This window comes from Pleurodeles waltl, chromosome 8, assembly GCF_031143425.1.
Source record: "Pleurodeles waltl isolate 20211129_DDA chromosome 8, aPleWal1.hap1.20221129, whole genome shotgun sequence".
In the NCBI taxonomy this organism is placed as follows: Eukaryota; Metazoa; Chordata; class Amphibia; order Caudata; family Salamandridae; genus Pleurodeles; species Pleurodeles waltl.
The window spans coordinates 194,723,797-194,746,071 of NC_090447.1; the positions used below are offsets into that span (position 1 = coordinate 194,723,797).

General features: G+C 39.9%; 1 protein-coding gene across 5 annotated transcripts in view; it reads left to right on the forward strand.

The window, feature by feature from the left end:
* GRIK1 (glutamate ionotropic receptor kainate type subunit 1) overlaps window positions 1-22,275 on the forward strand; it is a 990,817-nt gene that overhangs the window by 746,835 nt on the left and 221,707 nt on the right. For 3 of the 5 annotated variants that reach the window (XM_069204053.1, XM_069204054.1, XM_069204057.1), the window contains 2 exons: window positions 8,371-8,478; window positions 18,636-18,680. In XM_069204053.1, the coding sequence (XP_069060154.1) occupies window positions 8,371-8,478; window positions 18,636-18,680 (153 nt within the window). The remainder of the gene's footprint in view (window positions 1-8,370; window positions 8,479-18,635; window positions 18,681-22,275) is intronic. The other 2 variants (XM_069204055.1, XM_069204056.1) reach the window with 1 other exon arrangement.

The following is a 22,275-nucleotide window of genomic DNA, read 5'->3' on the forward strand; positions in this document are numbered from 1 at the left end:
TAGGCACGTCTGGGTATATTCTCCGAACCTGTGGTATTTGTGGTGAGAAAGGCATATCGGAACTGCTCGGCCTCTGAGATATTCTCAAATTTGGTGTTACATTACCCTGTATTGGTTCTGGAGGGGCAGTACTAATGCTTGAGCCTTTTTCGCTTTCTACATATGGTGGCGGGCGATCATTCAGCAATTGTATAATGAACTCCTCATCATCTGACTCGTCTCCCCTTTTCGAGTTTCTATTATTCTCTCTATCTCTGGACTGACTCCTGTTTGTCTTATGTGTGGCTTTCCTTCCTTCCGTCTCCGCTTCATCAGTAATCGCTGGAAACAATTTAATCCCCTGCAATACATCTGATCTCCAAACCTTTTGTGTGCTGTCCCATCTAGCATCCGCTAGTGTCTTTTCTACTTTTCTTATTCTTGTCTCAAATTTCTTTTGTTGTTGGTTTCTAGCTATTAGCTCCCAAATTGCTAGTGCCTCAAACTGTGCTGGTCTTGGAGGTACTTTCATGTCGTATAGCGCAAATCTCAGATTTTCTAAAACTCTTAGATTAAACGACCCGTGGATAGGGAACGCTACACTTCCATGTTTCTCTGTTGATTTGCACCATTGTTTTAACCAAAGACATGGTGCTACACCCTTTTCTTCAATGACAATGTAAGCTGGTGTACCCTCAGGCGGTGTTTCTTCTCCTACATTTGCTTTAATATAAACATCTCCCCTCATGGCACTCTTAAATGCTTTGAAAATTTTCATCTTTCCGTCTTTTGTTTTTCTAAAATATGTAATCAATAAGTGACTTTAATTCCCGGAATACTCTTCGCTTGCCTTTCCCCTTCCAATTGCGCTTCACGGACTGCGTCCAATCCGTGCGCGACCCTTCTCACCAACCGACCTATCCCAGCGCGGCTCCTAGTGACATCACACTCACACACTGCGGCTGACAAAGTCCCACGGCTTGTCCTCTTTTCATTCGGCTTCTCTCATAAACTAATTTCTGCAATATAACGCGAGCACTTTACCAAAAGAATAAAACAGATCTGTCGGTTTACTACAGGAAAGGTAATACAATCGCTTCAGAAACCTTAGGGATTTTTCACTAGCCTCTGCAGTTATTCCATCTTTCTCGGTTTCCCACTTTCGCAAGCAAAATTTGACCCGCAAACTTTACTCTCAACTGATCAATGAACTATTCTAGTGCACTTTAGAATTCGTCAAATCTCAAAGTCGAAGTTTTATTTCACTCCGCAACATTCATACCGACTTGTTGACCACGCCCGATCAACCCATTAAACCTGACCAGATCACAACATCAAACAAGTGTCACATACACTTTTCAACATACTCCGGAGTCTCTTGACCTCGCAGGGCCCGTCTCAACATCAACAACCACGTGGACAATTTTTTTTTTCTGCACGAAGCGCTACACACATGTGAAGTTCGGCGACTTCCCTACTCTCACACTTTTAGAGTAACACTCCTCTAATATCTTTTAACCCCCTAAATCCTCACAAACTTCTCAATTCGTCTGCGGCAATAAGCTGTGCAAGCGCAAAACCCTAACTTCACTCATGCCGTCACTAGAAACGCCGAAACCATTCTCATACCTCCATGTTCCTCATTCGCAAGCTCCGAGATTCTGGGAAAGTCATTTGGGACTTAGGGCATCATCATCCCTCCAACTTGTTTTATCAAAGAAAATTCTAACTTGACTCTGTCTATTGTTCGGATGGGGTCCCAAAGGGCTAAACCATCAATCTCTGCTACCATCTACTGATAACGCATCCAGCCCTTATGAATTACCTGTACCTGGACACGTTGGAGGTCGGTGGATCTTTTAACCGAGTCGGGCTCTCCTCATCCTAAAATAGTCGGGTCACTCAGATCAATAATCGATAACTATTGCAATCGGTAATCAATACTCAGTTAATAGCTCAATATAGCACATCAAAATCAATAACAGTTGGTATTTCGGCGCACCATGACCTTTCAGTCATGAATAACCACACCAGTTTATTAAAAGATAGTGAATTTATTTCCCTATATTAACAAAGCTAACACGATGTATATAAGTCTCAAAACCAAATGATATATGTATATGAACATTACTGGCTGTCCATAACGGTGGAAGAAACGCAATCTTCGCAAAATCTGGATAATGATACACTCAGTTATGGCAATGCAAATCACTAACATGACTAACTGTATTTGACTAATTTCATACATTGGTCAGCATAACAAGATTTCAAATTAGCATGGTACATCGAATGAATACCTCGACTAACCTCTAATTAGCATTGGCATGTGGGGCTTCATGCAAAACGAATTTAGTCAACACACATTTGGAAAACTTCTAGCTAGGACCCTATCAAAATAGCAGTTGGTACCTAAAAGGAAAAAAACACAATGCATAATAAATTTATCCTTTCATATTTACCAAATACAATCAGCATTCAAGAAAAGTCTTCGTCCTTCAGGTACTGGTTCGATCAGCATGGGGCAAGTTTCAAAGGGGCAAAGTTAAGGGCAAGCTTCCTTGCAGAGGCAAGGAGAATGGGGCAATGTTACTGCATGGGCAAGACGGGGCAAATCAAAGTTAAAGTCTCTAGGGTGAGAATTCTTAAAGTCTCTTTCTCTCAGATAGAGAAAAGGGCATCAGGGTGTCATCCAAAATGGAGTCTGGCATCTGGCTTCAAATTGGCATCGAGGAAAATGGCTGACTTCTCTTTGTCCAGTGGGTTTAAGTAAGAAACATTCCAAATTCTGCAGGGTCTTCCATTGGAGGGTTCATAGGTTGGCTTCAAATTGTCCAATGAAAATTGTCCTTTACTAGCGCTCATTTATGCATACACTGTCCTTGGAGCCTTGGAACACAAGTTGTAACATGGGTTGCCAATTATTTTACTATCTGTACCTTCATTGTCCGCACCTGCAGACTGACCTTGTATCAAAGGGGATGAAACCGGCCTAGTACGAAACCTTGGAGATAAGTGTATTAGTCAGCTCTACTGGAAAAATACAACTTCAAGCAAGAATATATGTTTCATTAGTTCAAGGAAAAGCCACGCAGTTAGAATTGGAGACCAGGCAAGTAGGCCAAAGCCTCTACTAAATTTAAGCTAAGCAAAACAGTTTCAAACAAGAAATCATGGCATACATTTGCAATCATGACGGATTACTACATTTTCAATACTTCATGATTAATAAAGCTCGTTTACAATGATGGCGAACTACCCCGGGGGCACAATTTCCCTTGTATATTATTTTCTTTACTAAAATCACAGTACATTATACGTTTTGATTACACGATATGTAAGAATATATGTCGGACCTTCTTTTTCTGCGTCATCACAGTCAGGCGAGGGACTTTCCAAAAGCACAATTATATGTAGGGCCTGATTACAAGTTGCTCAGTACGGCACTGGGGCCATGGTAAAATCCCAAGTGATTTGTTTTTTACCACCTGGTAAAATCACCATGGACTTGGGAACTACCATTTGGAACAAATGTTTGTTTAATATCACAGGGAACCCACCATTCCATGGCGTTTTACCACATACATTTACCACCTGCTATGAGCAGTAGATAGATGTATGTCTGACCTGTGGGTAGGTTGGTTGGGAAGGATACAGGAAGAAAGGGGAACAGGAAGATTTTTCTTTTTTCTAGTCAGTGGGAGAGGGCATTATTTCTGTGCCTGTTAAAATAAGTGTAAAATGAAGCTTAACTGTTGCTCCTGCCAAAGACTCATGCATTTTTTCCGCTTGAATTACTGGTCCACTTAGAATGAGGTGAAACAGAATTCCATGAGGTAATTCCAGTCTTCCCAATTCGTATTCAACCACATAATAGACAAATGTGCTTAGGAAAATGATTAGTGCAACAATTATCTACTGGGAAAATATTTTATACCAGGGACAAACCCCGTTACCAACACTTCCTCAAATTTTAGGGGTGCTGCCTTTCTACTCCCCTCTTGGGAATGGCTTTACTATATACTTGACAGCTGTAAATCTTTGGCTGTTTCAAGGGTGTAAATTGATCCAATAAAATTGTATCCATATCCCCAAACCCAAGCGTTATTGTGGTGTTCCGACACTCTCAGGTCATCAGTGCCTTGGAATGCCAAACCTGAAGGAACACTTGGTCAAACAAGACGATTACTCACGTAAATTAGACATTAAGGAACACATGGCAATGTGAAGTGTGGACGATGCAATTTTCCATCTACAGTTGTGTGGCGTGGTAACGTTGCGTATGTTTAATGACAAAATGGTTGCCTACATAAAACAGAAAATCAATCCACGGTTATTTCCTGACTAATGTTCCAATTTCATTTGGTAGCCTTTAAAAGTGGCTCACTGTCAAGGCACCGAGCTGCTCTTCAAAGCTCGATTGCTTTCAGCATGAGGCTGTGTAGCTCATTACGCAGGACAGGGATAATGAAGTCTGAATTGTAATAGAGTGCAATTGTTATAACTCTATCACAATTTCATTAAAACATGCTAAACACATCATTATAACTTTACCCAATGTAACAAGAGTCAGATTAGCGCCTAGGGGGCTGTAGCAAATGTATTGGGTAGGGCTATTCAATAAAAAAAATCAATAAAAAAATAAAAAAAGATCTAAAGCTTTCTGTAAAAGAGAATATTTTAATATTTAGGACTGTTTAAAACGGGAAAGATCACTATGATAATTATTCTCCTTCATGTAATCATCAAGCCATTGAAATAAATGTCCAGTTCTTGTATAAATGTTTTACAGTTACTTCATCTAGCTTTGTGGAATGTTTTGTTAACATTTCTTGCAGAGAAGTGAATGTTAGAAACAAAGCTGCTTCTAGGCACTTAAAAATAGATTTGCACGACCCAAATTTGCAAGTCTCTGAGACGCGGTTTGTGCATTACTGATGAGAGACTTAGGTGTGTAGACGCTCTGGGTATATGGCCTTTCTAGATTTTATTTTCCCATCCATTTTTCATTTAGATTCATAATCATATTATATGACAGCTATCCTAAATACAATGGGTGTGATGGAGAAATAGAAGGAGGTGAAAGGAAAGTCATTGTTCACTCCATTTATTTTGAAAGATTTCTTAGGGCTTCCCAATTAGAAATTTAGGGTTAAATTTACGCTATCAAAATATTTTGCGTTTGTCTATTTTGAACTGTCTGTAAAACCTATTGATTTTTAGCCATTTTACAAAAACTATTGTGCAGGGAAATGCAAAAATTGATACATTTTGTTCACATTGTCTCTGGACGAGAATTGCACCACATCCTGATCCCCAACCAGAGTTTTTTGTGTTAGTTCTTTTTGGTCAATTAAAACAATTTCAATAAGGTGTCTATAACCCACCACTCAAGACTCAGCAGCAAACAAAGCTGTGCTTTACGAGAGACTTGCTTGGTCAGTTTAATGTTATGTGATGTACATTGGGGGGAGCTGTGTGAAATGAGCTCTGTATTTAGTGCTTTGCATTGCAAGGGAACTTTACTGCAATAAGCTCCTATGAGTGTGATAATGCACTGTGAGAGAGCTGTGGGAAATGGCCCATTTAATCTGTGCTGTTTAATCGGGGGAAGGGAATTACAAAAATGGACCCTATATCATTAGGAGCGGCCAGGTCTATACTCTTGAAGTAAGGATACCTTCATGTGGCTAAGCTGTTTCAGTGTGAGTGTTATCCGTGATAGATTGGGTCTTTCTGTGTGTGTGCTGATGGTTTGTTCGTGTTTCTATTAGTATGTTTGTTTGATCGCTTAAATGGACATATTTACCATAGTGGTGAGGACCAGTGTGCTCCTATGTGTATATTATTGTACGAGAACATGTTTTTGTAACTTCATCTCTTTCTTCTGCCTAATGTTTCTGTTTCTGTGTGCGTGTGGGTGTGTGTGTGTGTGCTGCTTGATTGATAGGACCCGTATGTAGTGGGGTGAAAGAAGTGATAGGAACACCCCTCGGATGCTGTTGCACACTCTCAATGCATCAGAAACATGCCCAATAATTTGTTGTATATTGCCTGGTCCCCATGAGTCACGTTAGTCAGCAGGCCCACATATCCTCAACCATGTAGATGGGAGGTACACTTTACCATGTACGGCTATGGCCCCTTCACTCAAAGTTAACTTATTTAGAAGTGAAGTCCAGAGTGAGAGGAGGAAGTGGGAGGGGATGGTGATGTCAGTAGAGTCAGCAGCTAGATCATCCCTAACAAATAGTAAGGTGACTGGGTTGTCAAACAGCAGTGACAGGGTTAGGCAAGGAGATGGGCACCCAATCGTGGCACCCTAGTGCAGAATAACGGGTAGTGATGCCATTAGCGTTGTATGTTTAGGGGTCAATTTGGTGGCTGGATAAGCATAGATATATTAATCCAGCTGTTCACACCGATAGGGAGTGATACATGAGGAAAGAAAGGAGATGGAGAGGGGGCAAGAGTAAAATGGACGATTTCCTAGTAGAATTGGCTGGTCATGTAGTGGAAGAAAGACAAGCAGTTAAACCATCACAGGAATCATAAGAAAGAGCAACAAGCCATTAGGACACCTGCTCCTTGAGTTCGCCTCACAATTGCTCATTATTACACAATTGTTGTGTAATATTACACATAGATTAATCCATATGAGAACACATGCATGATTTTGGGAAATTATAGCATGCCTGGTCCTCAGTAATTAAACATACAAGGGGACGCGTATAGGTCGATGAACCTTTTGAATCGCATTGAGTATCCTAGTCATGCAGTGACTACTGAATCAATAGCTATCATCAATAATCAAGAAACATTCTATGAAAAAAACTGCTCAAAACCATCTACTCATGAATAACCACAACTCAATAATGAGTTAAACCATTTTTATTTCCCTATTGATTTAAATTCTAAATGATCCATTAGTTTAATCTTTATTCAATCCACACAATTATTAATTTGTTAATGAAAAACATTATAACATAACTTGAAGAAAACCATATGCGTAAATGCAACTATATAATCCAAGAATATCAGCGTTTATAGCAGAGTTCAGCAACTAGTTCATCAGTCAAGTCTCACCGTCATTGTCTCCCTTAACAGCCTACTTAATCAAGATTAGCATCAGCATGTGGGGCTTCATGCAAAACAGTTTAGAGAAAAACATCAATTTGGAAAAAATCTATCTACGAGATAGTTCTATAACCAGCGCAGTTGGTACCTAGAAGAAAAGGCACAAGTTGTCAGTCACATTTTCATAACTACCTATCCAGGATGGATCAGCAACAAGTCAGTCTTCGTCTTCAGGTAATCAATTAGTCAGCCAAGCATTAGGCTCACAAAGTATGAGCCCAACGACAGAACCTCGGACAGCATCTCCTGACGTCATCAATTGACCCCTCGCATCTCTCTGCATCATCTAAAGTCTCCCGCATCTGAAGTTTTAGCCCCTTGTTATGACTTTTTATTAGGGTCTCCCAGTCCGTCTCCCTAATTCCTAATTGGTCAGTCAGTCAGTAGATATGACTTTAACCTTTAGTATTTGTTTACCAAATCTACCAATTTTAATATCAGTTCGTTCACAAGATGTGGATTGGTTCGCCATACGATGTTCTCATCATCTGGCTCTTCAGGTATTAAAATTGTTGCATGTTGCTCTTCAGTCAGTGCCTTCATTGTTCGAGTCCTGGGAAAGTACATTTAGCCTACTCTACACATATTTGTATCAAGTTGTCTTCATCATCTCCTGTTCGCCGGTACATTGCAGAAAATTTGAGCTAATCAACTTTAACATCGGGTGAGTCAAGGCCAGGCTGTGGCAGCTTCTCGCAACCGCGGTTATTGTTGTCTGTTCTCAGTGTGGGAGGCCCAGGGAGACTAGTCCTTTCAGTTTGGCTAAGTTAACACTATAAATTGAAGTAAAACATAGGTTATACATTTCAATATGACATATTACTACATTTTTCTCATATATTCTCATTATTTCATACAGTTTCAGTTATACTAGTTCAACATCGTACACATGGCAGACATACCCCGACGGCACATTTTCAAACATGCACATTATTTTCTCTACGATTAATTTCTCTACACATTTTTCATTATTAAGCACATAAACATCATTAATAATTTTCTTAATCAGCATATCTGCTTCAACAGAAACATTACATTTACGAAAGTAAGAATCCCCATTGCCGTTTTAAAGTGCCTAGCAATCATTAACGCTATCATTATATACCTTGCAACAAAGATGTACAATATTTATTTCAATGAGAATTCAGAAGCAGGCTATAAATGTTTTTATTTGATGCCACATTATTTTTCTAAGGTAAATTGAAATTAAATGGTTTGCATCTTTAATCAAAACTTGTTTTTTTTATATGTTTTCAGGTGCGGTGGGATGGCTTGACAGGTCGGATCACATTCAATAAAACAGATGGATTGAGAAAAGATTTTGATTTGGATATTATTAGTCTCAAGGAGGATGGGATGGAAAAGGTAACCCGACTAAAAACATAATTCTTATAAAAATATAAAGCAGATGGGAGGGCAGTCCATAGACAAAGGTGGTCCATGTAGGACGTGACAGTGAACCTGTAATTTGTAGGACGAGTATATAATATCCATTATTAATTTATGTCCAGCATTTTAGGAAATGTTACCGCTAGCTCATATATTAATTTAGGTTTCTGTGTTTGCACTTTATATTTTTTTTTAATACAAGGAGGGGCCTTATTTAGAGTTTGACGGACAGGTTATTCTGTGACAAATGTGACAGCTATCCTGGCTGCCTTTTAATGAGTGCCGTAGGACATAATGCGCTTGTAAAAAGATGATGGGACATCCGTCATGTTTGTGAGACAGTACCCATCCCCCTAATTCAAAATCTGACCCTTGCTCTTTTTAAAGCCTTTTTCATGAGTATATTGGATTCTACAGCAGCAATCGATCTAAAAAGGTAGTAAATAACTAACGTGCATTGTAGCAATATAGATATCTAGTGGTAGATCCAGAAAAAATTTCTCCAACAAGCATTGGAATATGAATGTGTAGTTTGAAAAATATGCCCTTCCAGCATTTTGATGCCTGTTTCACTAAAGGGATTTGCCACCTCACTGTGTCAGGTCATCTGTGGCGTAACATAAAATGATGACGTCCCTCCTGCAGAAATTGAAGAGGGGCCTCTGAGTCTCCCATATCTAACAGATGTTCATTGGCCTAGGGCAGAATGGGGCCCCTCTGGAGGGTCATGGGCCCCTTGAAGGGTTGGGGCCTCTTTGGGTCACAGGAGTGGCAGGGACCTGCGTTACATCACTGTCAGTTGTAGACCTGGTGTGTGGGAAAGCACAATACAGCCAGAAGTCAAACCAATTGCGGTTGGTGTTTGCAAAACGTGGAGCCCATACTGGGGATTGCACTGTGCAAGTGAGCTTAGTAAATGATCCTGATCCCCCAGATCCTGCTGAAGATTTATTTTGACCCCATGGTCACTGGTGTGGATCGCTGCAGGGCTACTCTGCCCCTCATGCTCCTAAGCTCACTCAAATCAGAACTGTTGCATCTACTGAGCTTTCATTCTGGGCTAAGAAAAAAAGGCTGTGACCTGTAAGCTGTGACTATAAAACATTCACCAACATTAACAGCATTTTGCTCACCATCCCACTCACATTAACCTTTCCACTTACCCAGTTATTCACCCAGCCTCTCACACATTCACCCACATTTAACAATTCACTCGCCATCACCCAAATTCCTTCCTTCACCGACCTACTCACATTCACCCATACACATTAACCTTCCAATTGCCACTCACCCAGCTCATTTACCCAGTTACCCACATTTACCACACACTCAGTCAAACTCCACAATCCCTGACTCACCCATTCACACAAACACACATTATTTCACACATCAAATAACCAGCACCTTCCCTAACAAAAAGCTACATCTAAGGGTCATCTAGTGTTCCATTGGTTGATAGTGGGACATCTATATATCTTGCGTTCACATCAAGCAAATATAATCTGCAGGAGGGAGTGAAACAAGCATCAGTAATCAAGCCTATGAAAAGAGAGGATCAGAATTTTACGTATTTTCTTTAAATAGCAGCACAGTGAGAGATTGCTTGTGATTTTCAGGAAGTGCACTACTTCTGTCCTCTTTCTGATAAGTTGAGGTCATGTGAGGTCTCCTACTCTTGTCTCTAAGGCAATACTTGAATCATTTATTTACTGCAACTCTGACTGGGCTTCTCTTCTTCCGCCTAGAAATAGGTATTTGGAGCTGCACTAAATAAAATGTGAAAGTGACCTGACTTCACAGACTGGCCAGATAGAATAGTCAATGACATTTGGTCCTAATCTCCCTAACGCCATCCTTTTCCACCTCGTCACAGAGTGAGTGTGGTTAATGAAGATGTCCTATCTCGCACCACCCTGTGACAATATGTGAAAGGATGAAATTAAAATAAGTGTGTCATGCAGCTGAGTGACGTGCGGATTTGTACAACATGGGGTGCAATTGTAATTTTGCTATCTGTGCTTCAAGGGGAGGCATTCTGTGGAAATACAAGGGCTGTGCACGGCTAGGTCCTATCAACATTGCAGCTCAGAATCGGGCACATTCTCACAGAGGGCAGTGGGCCTTGCATATATGCCAGATGGCCTCAGCCTCGCTTAATGCGTGGTGGGGTAGTAACTCATCACATCGTATTATTTTACTCCTTACTTAAATAAAGTCTTACATAAAGAGGACACAAAAGGGGAAGGTGGCAGGGCCACAAAGAAATCATGCACAAACCACAATTAAAACAAACTTTTCAGTGGTAGAATGGAAATGCTCTACGTTTCCTAGAAGAATATGTTTAGGGACCCCACTGTAAAAGTATTTTCTATTTCACATTTTGTTAGAAGGCAAGGGTCTGCTAACTTCAGCAGGCTCATGTACCCCCAATTAAGTGGATGGTGGAAGCCAAAGCATAACAAAGTATAGGAGAGAGACCTAGTGCTTTAGTATATGTGGAGGGTTAATGCACATGACTTGTACTTTCTACTCTGTCCCCAAACAACATGAAGGTTGTGTTTGTGAGTATCAAACACAGGCAACCGGGAACCCATATGTTTTCACTGTGCTGTCCCACATCCACAGAGTGCAAACTGCGTTACAAAGGTGTGAGTAGCCCTTTGTTTATTGGGCCTAAAGGTTGTATGGCTACTACCTTATCAACTTAGTTTTTTATTATAATTTTGAACCTGCATGAACAAAACAAGCATTGGGCATTTGCCTTTTTTCAGAGAAGTAACATATTTTCTGTGATTATTCTTGAAAATAAGAATTTTCTAAAATTGTATACTCCATCAGCTCGTGCAGAGAACAATTCTAGTACATACACACGCAGCTATCCTTTACTCCAAAGGTTTTACAAATTATGAATTGTCAAAAACTACAAGTTGGATTGAAAGTCCCTGGTGTGAACTTGGTACCCAATCCCGACTCGATGCATCCTCTTTCATTGGTGCATCTGACCCAAAAGCACTATGAGACTACTGTTAAGTAATTTGGGGCACTTTGCCAAAAAACAACAACTAAAAAACTAAATAAAAGATTATTGTGACCAGCCATCTTGGCATGATCCTGCGAGGAACGAAAAACGTCCTTCTTTCTTTTGAATTAATAACCTGTGGTGCGCTCTTCTTGTTTGAATGTAGCCTAACACATCACACAGGTGAGGACTGGCAACCTCCTCATGCCCTTATGAAGTCTCACCTGCTTGCTGTGCCACGAAAATGTACAGTGCCAAATGGTAGCTGTACACACTACACATAAAGTTGGTAAATATTCCTTAATGGAAGCTTCACAAGAAGCGATGTTGTTCATGACTACTTTTAAGAGAACCGTTAAATGGCTAATTTCAGTTGAGAGGAGGGGAATCCTGGGTGGTGTACCACTCCACACAATTGTTCCTGCAAACGGATTTGATTTTCAGGTTACAGAACACTGGACGTGATTTGCTAGTCAGAAAATCCATACAATAATATTCCTTTGGCACTGAACCACAAGTCCAGCTTTGCACCAGGGCCTGCCCCCAGTTCCAATGTAAGAGAGAGGCAAATTATGCTGCACTCTGACAGGCTACACACTCACCCTTCCTCTTCAGCTCTCCCCACCTATATCACTCACCATCCTCCTGCTTGCTTCTACCACCTGCTCAGAGAAGGTAGGGCATGTGAGAGGTAATCCCCATGGAATTCAGAATTGAATGTGAAGCAGCCTAGAAAAACGAAGGTGCATATTTAAGAGCCCCTAGTGCCACCAGCGAGTCACTTTTTGTGACGTTCCGGTGGCGCAATGCGCTTTGCCATATTTACAAGGCGGTGTTAAGCCACTTTTTGTGGTTAAACACCACCATGTAAATATGGCCCCTTCACACGCAGCCCTTTGTGTGGAAGGGGCGTGCAATGGATGTTGCTGTGAGCAGCCTCAGATTTATGAGTTTTCGTAAACCTGAAGCAGTGTCAAAATCTAACGTCACCCAAGGGGTACCGTTAGCAGGGTGCAATGAAGAGGAATACTTTTATTCCTCCTAGTTTTTTGCTTTTTCTATATGTGCTGCATTCTGCAGCACGCATAGAAAGAACAAAATGCTAGAAATGATTGTTTATGTGATGGAAGGAGTCCCTTCCTGCACAAAAACAAACATTTCAAAAAGACGCTTTGACACTTTTGTGTGTCCTGCATTCTGCAGCACACCCAAAAGTGCCTATTCACCATTAGTGATTGTTGATGTGCAGGAAGGGGCACCTTCCCACACATAAACAATCAAACCCTTCAACTCAGACATCCTTGCACGATGGTGCAAGAATGCCTGTGTTGGTGGTAGGCAGTTTAATTTAGCTCCAGCACAGGGGGAAACGCAGGGGTGAGCCATAGTCTAATAAATACGGTGCATCCCTGCGTTTCTAAAGTGATGTAGCGTGCAGGTGCCAATTTTGGCACAGCACCGTGCTGCACCACTTCTTAGTAAATCTGCCCCCAAGTCTGCAAAGCTATTCCCCATTCTGTGTGGATTAACTCATAAGGCATAGTTAGGTGTAGAGATAGTGGAAGATGTTTTAATTCTCAGCACCCGTTATCGCCGCAATTAACTAGGTCTAATTAACAATCAGGGCCCCGGAATCCTATTGATAAGCCATTGATAAATCATAGATCAAAATGAATGGTTATTAGTTTATTCTATTGGAATTATTGTTAAAAGAGCAATCCTATAAGATTAAAGGATTACTCTTTACGAGGCAACGTTAGGGAACCAGTTGAGGTGACGGGCCAGGGACAAGCTACATGGAGTTGAAGATAAACATGCTGGTCAGTTTTGAAAGACAAAGGACGCCTGCAGACATCATGATGTGGACCGCTGATGGACTGAGGTTGTACAAGTAGCACATACACAATCATGAGTTCCGATTAGCTTAATAACTGTTCATTCTGAAAAATGACCAGTGCATCAAAATATGTAACATAGAACAATGTAAATGGATACTACTTCATCTGCAATTTATAATTTCATGAAATAGGGTTAGCCTTTTAACTACAGGTTCACATGAACCAGTTAGTTATAGTGAGAATAATAGCTTTCAGGATCAACATATCACCAACCAATTATGTTTCATGACAATTATCTATCAAATCACATCTTTCTCCTTATCATTACAGCGAGTGCAGTGTGTTGATGGTCACCTTGACTATGCAAGCAAAGCAGGTCCATATAGAGTCTAATTATACAGACTATGTACTTCTTTATTCAGTCAATGCATTTCGCTATCCCTCCCTCTTACACTCGCTAATTGGATTTTTATTTTTTGCAAGACATTAAGTAAATGAGCAAGTTATAATGAGCATGTAAGTCATTATTTATCTTTTTTCTGCTCCACGTATTAAAGGCACTGACAGATTTCAGACATTAAAATCAGTGACTTGGTCATTACCTTCTTGAAGTTTAGGAATTATGAAGCCTTTATTCTCCACTTCATAATTTAATTATGTGTTACAGATCTTCATAGAATAAACAACAAAAAATTAAAGAGATATAAAACTGATGTAAAGTTTGGTAGACTAGAGACTGGCTATGGGACACACAATAACTTCCATGTGAGGCAGAGATTACTGGCATTTAATGATACATAACAGTCTTTGCTGCATTGTAATGAGTGATCTCTGCACTAACCAATAAAGTGATCTCAACTAACCAATGAACTAGCTTCAATATATATTTCATTGAGAAGTGCAAGATTACTATTTAAATTTTCCAACATCCTGCCACATAGTATGCTTGTCACTGTACATCTTCAAACGTGCTATAGATGAAGATCACTGCCACTGTCTACTGCGGGTACAACAAATATTGCAACCTGACTTGACATGGAAACACTAGAACTGTGCTGTCACAAATGAGTAGACTTCTAAAATGCCAGATCTAATATATCTATTAGTGAAATCACAAATTACGTCTTACCATTTCTGTCAAAATAAAATGAAAATATTTGTGTTGCCTATGTCAAAATAGCTGCTTTTGTGGCTAAAGCTGTGCTACATATCTATATAGAAATTAATTGGTAAGTAAGTAAATAAATAGTATGATTGATATAGAATAGTTCAACCTGAATCACTCTGTTCATGCAGAAACCTTATTTAAAAATCTGAGAATATGTCTCAGAGCTATAATGTGCTAACATGAACATCTTATTAATGAACTTGGATTAGAGGGCTGAGGGCCAGATGTATGAAATACTTATTTTGCATTTCCTAAATAGCGACTCCTAAGAAATCGCTATTAAGGAAATACAAAATGGTATGTACAAAAATAGAGATGATCTAATAGCGATTCCTACACCGTTAGGAAATCACTATTTAGGTAATATCAAACTATTAGTTCCTATGGGCCACCCATAGGGACGAATGGTTTAGCATTTCCTAATTTGCAATTTCCTAATAGGGAATAACAAATTAGGAAATGCTAAAGCAAGGATGATGCTCAGCCTAAGCCCCCCCCTTCCTTCACCCCCAAAAAAGTGATGCACATGTAAACTGCACACATGCCCTGGGGGCATGAGTGCTCTTTATTGCACTTTAAAATAAGCATTTTCGGGTGTTTTTTTTAAATAGCACATAGTTACCATCAACTTGAATTTTAGGATAATTGCATTCCCTAAATGTTCAGTTTGCATTTAGGAAATGCTTTGTGCATGTGCCACAAAATCACAAATAGGAAATCCTAATTTGTGATTTCCTATTTAGGGAATCTCAAAATGCGATATCTACAGGGTAGAAATCGTATTTTGTGATTCCCTAAAGGCTTTTGTAGATTGGAAAGGGCTGTTTTGCATTTCTTAAAGGGCCGAAATTGTGATTTGACACATTAAGAAATACAAAAGGCCTTTGCACATCAGGCCATTTATTTGGTAATTTCCATGGATCCCTCCACCTTCTATCTGAAACAAGGACCATATGCTCCAATATCTTATTCATATAATTATTTAAAAATGTAGTGATGAATATACTAGTTTTAGTTTGGATTCAAAGCTCAGACTTTTGATTTGGAGAAAATTCTTATTGGACTGCTCTTTCAGGGTATATTGATTCTAGTGTAAATCATATTGCTTTCCATGACCTCGAGTGGATTAACTGAGAGGTATTGTTTTTGCTCTCCATTCTCTCAAGACCAAGAACTTAGAAATTGGTATCCCTCATAGTGGAACAACTCTTGAAGAATCAAGTATAAGAGCCAATTCATAGTATGGCCTACTTTCACTCATAGACATACAGAGGATTAAATACCCTCCAGTGTAAGTTACAGGGAAACTGCAAGTCACTGAAGGGTATTGTGAGCCGTCATAAGGTCACAGTATTCTGAGATGACATCTAGTATGCTTTTTAATATACATCTGGGGATATTTCATCCCTTGTAGTGCATGATTTGTACAGCTGATAGAAGGGCTCACTTTTCGTGTGAGAGTTTAAAAGACACCACATTACATTCTAGGATTTGAAAACCCATTGAGATATTGGACAGTCCAAAACTACATGTTCTAGGATTCAAAAGTTTTTCGTGTAAACTGCTGGACTGGTTAAAGCAGTCAGACTTAACATGTGGCTTCTTGCATCTCAACCATATTTATTAAAAAACTATGTAAACCAGTTATTGATTGTAGTGATTGCAGCTTATCGGCATTTGAGTGCTGGATCATTTTCTGGGAAGAGCACATTTTGGCTTGCTGCCTTTGCCATGAGCGTGATGGCAGTGTACCCAGACACCTCTTGCAGCTGGCTTTGGTTGGCTGTGTGCTTTCTGTAATGTTTCCTGTGATGCTGTTGATGTCCTTGCACCAGTTAAATCTAGTTTATAATTAGTAAGACTATATTGGTGTTACATTTTTTGTGATTTTTGTATTGTTGTTTCATATCTGCTGCAGCAATATTATGCTTTAATTAACATATAGGCCCAAGGATGATTAAATGATGCCAGTAAAACGTCTCAATTCAATGTCTCTCAGCTGAATGAACCCTTTTGTGATACAAATAGTAAAACTGAATTCATTTCAGGGTATAAAGCAAAAGATGTCTCCATCTGTGTCAATCCTATGATTGCTATTGAAAAAAATCAATATTTTCACTCATGCCACAACTCAATGTATTTTGCCATGTTAACTTTCCATTTGTGGTTTTATGTTTTATGTTTCATACCTGAATCTACAGGAACTGTCACAGCCTTTCTGAAATCTAGGGGATTTGTGATCCTGAGTAAATTTATATAAAACCCAGCACATTAAGTGACAAGTATGCCAGAATAGTTAATTCTTCACAACAGGCTAAATTAAGACCTTTATAAAGCTGCCAGTTTACATAAACTTTTTCATCTGGGAGCAAAATCATACCGTAAACCAATCACCCAATCAAGATGCATTTTTAATGTAAAGCACAGTAACAACTTGGTGATCAGTTGTCAGAGTGCCTGATCCAATGTTCTTCCTTATATTCATGATATTTGATACATAATCCATCATATGCTGCATAATCTGCAGATTTTCACAAACAAATTGTTTCTAACTCAAACCGTTCAAAAATTAATGAAAATGCAGTGTTGTTGCATTGTGAAAGGCCATACGCAAAGCTGGAGTGGTCTCCTTTCTTTTGCTTATTGTTATATCTGGGCATTAAATTGGTACTAATGCGATGCAACCAAGGGCCATGCAGCGTTACCAAGTTTTAAATTGACCAAATAATGTAGTTATACTATACCAAAAGGTGCAGTATTATGCTGCATAATTTGCCTTTTCTTCCTGCATTTTTTACTTAACCCTGCCGAATAATTCGGCCATCTTCTACTGCATAATTCCAGTTACACTGTTTATATTGTCCAGAAAACAGAAGTTAGTCATTAATTGTAGATATTTTAAGACCTACTATCAGTGAAAATTATGATTCACTTTGAAGAGTTGATATCGAAAATTTCAAATTAATTTATGCCGTGTTTCAAGTTATCAAGTCTAATCAGTGTTAGCAATGACTATGTGGCATCTCTTGTGTATTTTTATTTGAGTTGCATGAAAACATTCTGCATGTAAATTGTGGCCTATGCTCAGTGTCAGCTGGAGGACTGGGCGCTCTTTGCAGGATAGAAGACAGGAAGAGCTGGACTTACTGGGGCACTCTTAAAACATCCAATTCCCAAAATCAGCCCAGAGGAAGCTGGGGTGTGTTCTTTTATGCAGATGCACCTTTGCTTCTGTTGATAATTTGTGGTCCTGGGTGCTTGGGTAGTCCCTGGAGTAAGGGATTGGTTCATTAATTCTCTTTAGATTGTAAAATCTATGCTTTCTTGCTCATATATTTGGGAAACTGTGCTGTAACATGAAAGAGTTCCCTTATTTGTAGTTTATATTGTTGGGAATTGAAACCTCTAAACGTCAGACACGATTCTTTGTTTTATTGTGCTTGGTAGTTTTGTGCAATAGAGGCCAGGTATATAAATCTTTTTCCAAGGCAGTGTCTAGCTCTCAGCTGAGCCGTGCTGATAATAAGTGTGGAGAGTGGTAATTCTGTAGATTTTAATGTGTTAACACACGATTACAGGTTTTATTGGGTGTGGAATGGCGTCCAGTAACGTCACCTGCATATCCACTCACACTCTCCACCTGTGGAGAGTAGGGTGAAATTGTGAGTGGAAAAAGGACCAGAATTCGGGAAAGCATGCAGTAAACGGTCTTGTTATCTTGGGCCTCACATATTGTTCCAACACTCCAGGCCTCAAATTTTTCATTTTTGTAAACCGGGTGGTAAAACATCCGCCGGGTGGTAAAACTACAAAGTAATGATGATATCAGTGGCATGACTATGCACCGCTCGTAATTGGGCCTTAAGTGTTAACATAAACATTTGATAATCATCGGTGGTGTCATTAATCAATGGTGGACCATGATGGACCCATGCATCAATACAAAATAATGTTGGTGTTGACTTACATATGGTGTCAATATGGGCTTAGATGTTTTAAAACGTGTTCATGGGCCACAACGCCAGTGTACGACAATCATGAACTCTGGGCTCTGTTTGCAGTGTTAATTAAATCATTTGTTTCATTTGTTCATTTTTTCCACACCAAGGTTCCTGGTGATTCACCCAGTCGGTTAAATAAAGTATGGAAAAAGGTTTGTACACATTTAGCTTACACTACACCCTTTAATTGTGTTTCAAGACCCATAGCTTGGGTTCTGCCGCAGTCACGGATTGCAGTTTAGAGACATTGCTTTATCACAAATGCTACATGTGTGATAAAATGGTTTCCCTCTTGAGGCCTCCTGCCCCGCAGTGTATAAATCCGAGTGATGTGATGGAACAAGAATAAATCCGAATGTATAAGAGTGTTCCAAAGATGGATGGGGCGCTCGGACGTCCAGCCCTGATTACTATCAGAGTTCAGCTGTCCCTGCAGCAGGCAATTGCCTGCATGATACACACAAGATGTAATGCGTTAATCTCAAGAAGAAGAGCAATGCAGTTTGCTACAAGGTAGAAGGATGCAAAGCCAGCCGAAAATTGGTTTTAGGCTTGTGAAGGCATCTAGGTTGAGTGTACATTCCCGATACTCTGTAGACATTTGTCCTGCATTAAAAACTATAGTTAGCCTTGGATGTCAATTAGGGGTAGCCAGGGTGGCAATTGGCACTCTCAACTTAATTTCTGCTACACTCGGCTCCGCCCTTGCTACCCATGATTTTAGGAGTTATAAAACGACCAATAAAAATAGAACGTAAGCAAGCCAATCAGAGCAGTTTACTTTTTGTAGTTTGCCCCCCTTGCTCTGACCAATAATGGGAGGCTGTTGAGGGCTAATGGTGGGCCAAGAGGTTAGCCCTGTGATGTCATAATGGGTAAAAAAATGAATGAGAGGCTACTTTCTATGCCTTAGGCATTTTCGTGCATTAACATTGTGATTTTAGCCTAGCTCCTTTGATGAAATGAATCACATTAATATGAGAAGAGGCTAAACAATATCATTTGCCAAACTATTGATTTTTAAAGTGGTTTTGCCATTACATTTTAAATTTGTTTTTACAACTTAATATAACTTTTTGCAATACATTTGGTGGACAAACCCTGCAGGACAATTGCTGATTACAAAGGCCTTGCCCTAGCCTTTGCCACCCAATTTACCCTCTCATTTAGAGCAGGGCAAAAAACAGCAGTCGAGTTGCAAAACAATTTTCAGCTCTGCGCCATTATAACACATCCCCGGTACTATCTCAGGATACATTGGCAATGCCAGCAATTGAACTGAGAATGCCATATATTTACCGGTAATAGCAGCAAGGTCTCTTGAGGCTTTTTACTCCTAAACTTGGTTTCCGATAATGACCAACAGCGATATGATTAGCCTCCGAAACACTACACCACTCTCCAAAACCAGTGAAAATGACTGCTGCTGATGGTGGTATTGCTGGCAAAATTAAAGATTTTTAAGAATGCAAGTGCTGATGTTTTGCCTTATAGTTTACTACAAATCTTCACTTGTGGTAAAACACTGTGAAACAATCAAGCACTCTTCATTTGTGCTCAATTTGCAAATGGTGCAAGGTGAAACAAGTTTTCTCACTTAGGACCAAACTCTAAAGGAAGCTCTGAGAGTCTGCTTGGGACACTGACGGGCATATTTATACTTGTTTTGTGCCAAATTTGCGTCATTTTTTAACGCAAGTTCGGAGCAAAACTAACTCCATATTTATACTTTGGCGCTAGACCCGTCTAGTGCCAAAGTTATGGAGTTAAAGTCATTTTTTGGATGTGGAAACCTACCTTGCGTCAATGAGATGCAAGGTAAGCGTTCCTGTGCCAAAAATTACTCTATGGTCTTAGCACCATATTTATCCCCTGTGCTAAAATCATGCACGGGGGAGGAGGGGTCAAATAATGGTGCAAAGCTTGCTTTGCACCATTTTTTAACACCTGTGTCAGGGCAGGCCTCAGGGGACCTATGGGCTTATTCCCATGGTGGAGCCTCCCGAGGCCCCAGCGATACCCCCACCCACACCAGAGGGACAGCAGAGGATGGGGGACCCCATCCCAAGTAAATAAGTAAAGGTAAGTACAGGTAAGTATTTGTTTTTTAGGTGCCATTGGGGGGCCCTGAAATGGCCCCCACTACATGGCACTGGGCACAGTGGCCATGCCCAGGGGACCCTGGTCTCCTCTGCTGGCCATTGGGGTGGTGGGCATGACTCCTGTCTTTTCTAAGACAGGAGTCATGTGGTGTGGATGGTTTTGAGTCAGAAAATGACACTAGGCTTATTAGAGTCAAAACCCCCTTCTCTCATACCGCCACCCCCACCCAGCTAACGTCATATATATATTTTTTTACGCTAGCCTACCCTTTGCGCCGGCTTGCACCATTCCATATGTATGTTGCCCGGCTGGCGCTCACGAATGGTGCAAGCCGGTGCAAAAACTTTTGATGCAAAACTGCACTAGTGCAGTTTTGCACCAAAAAGTATAAATATGTCCCTGAGCCTCTCCCCAGTCAAGATGTGCATAACCCTTGGCTCTGGACGACTTGACTAGGAAACACAATGTAAAAAGTATATGATGTGGGGCATGGATTATCATTTTTACACAGTCAGTATATAATCTACGTACATTACAATTGGCGATTTGTTATTGAATCAAATGTCCCCCAAAAAGGTTTTTACAAGTACAAAAAACAATGGTGAACTGCGAAAACTAAATATGAATTGCAGTGTCCCATATTAATATCCTACTTCCCATGCACTACACTCTCTTTACGGATACATTTCCATTTTAGGTCATTCCTACCAGCAGTGATAGGCAAAGTTAGTCAAAGATATTTTTAATCTCTGACAGTGGTAATATTGGCATTAGTTTGCAGTTATAATGTCACGAAGCTCTGCAAATTTTAAAATTATACTTGGAATACATATTTTTCTTCAAAAACAAGGAAGCTGAAATTATCCGAAGCTCATAAGAGTCATCACAAGAAATGTAAAAGACCACGAAGCAACCAAAAATATATAATTTAACAGTGGCTATTGCTTCCACACATATGTTCCATAACACCATACTGTATTTTTGCCGTGGAGTTCCAGAAAATATTTAGAAATTGTTGGTGCACTAAAATATGTGCTTGGCAAAGTACCAGGATGCACATGTGAGACACCATCACTGAGATTTTAGTAACAAACTCAGTTTTCAACTTTTATAAATTCAAGAGGGAGGCATAAGACAATAAGCAGACCAAATAGTGAGATATAAAAGGTTGTCATTCTCCAGCCACTGCAAATGCGCTTCTTCTGAGATAACAATGTTAACACTTTTGACCTTGGCTTACGCTTTGAGATTGAGGCTTAGGTTTCGTTGGAGAGGATAAGCTACCAGCATGATCAAAGAATCTTTTCTCCATCATGACCTAAAACGTCAGAAGACGTGGCATAGTTTCTGAAATGTTCACTTAAGAGGGAAGTCGTGGTATAAATTTGTCACTAAACTGCAATCATCCCAAAAGAAATCTCTAGTGACCTACAGCCTTTTAGTATCCTCCTGTGGTGCCACCCTGACCTTCTTTCGTATTAAGCTGCATTAGTTTGTTTTCATAATGTGATGTACTGTACTGAATTTAGTATTCTGTTTTTTTGGTTATATAAGCACCAGTGTTTAGCGGAATTATGATTGTGAATGCAAAACACTTTTCCTTTCTAGGGTGCTTTATTATATCACTGACTTGATGTACAACTA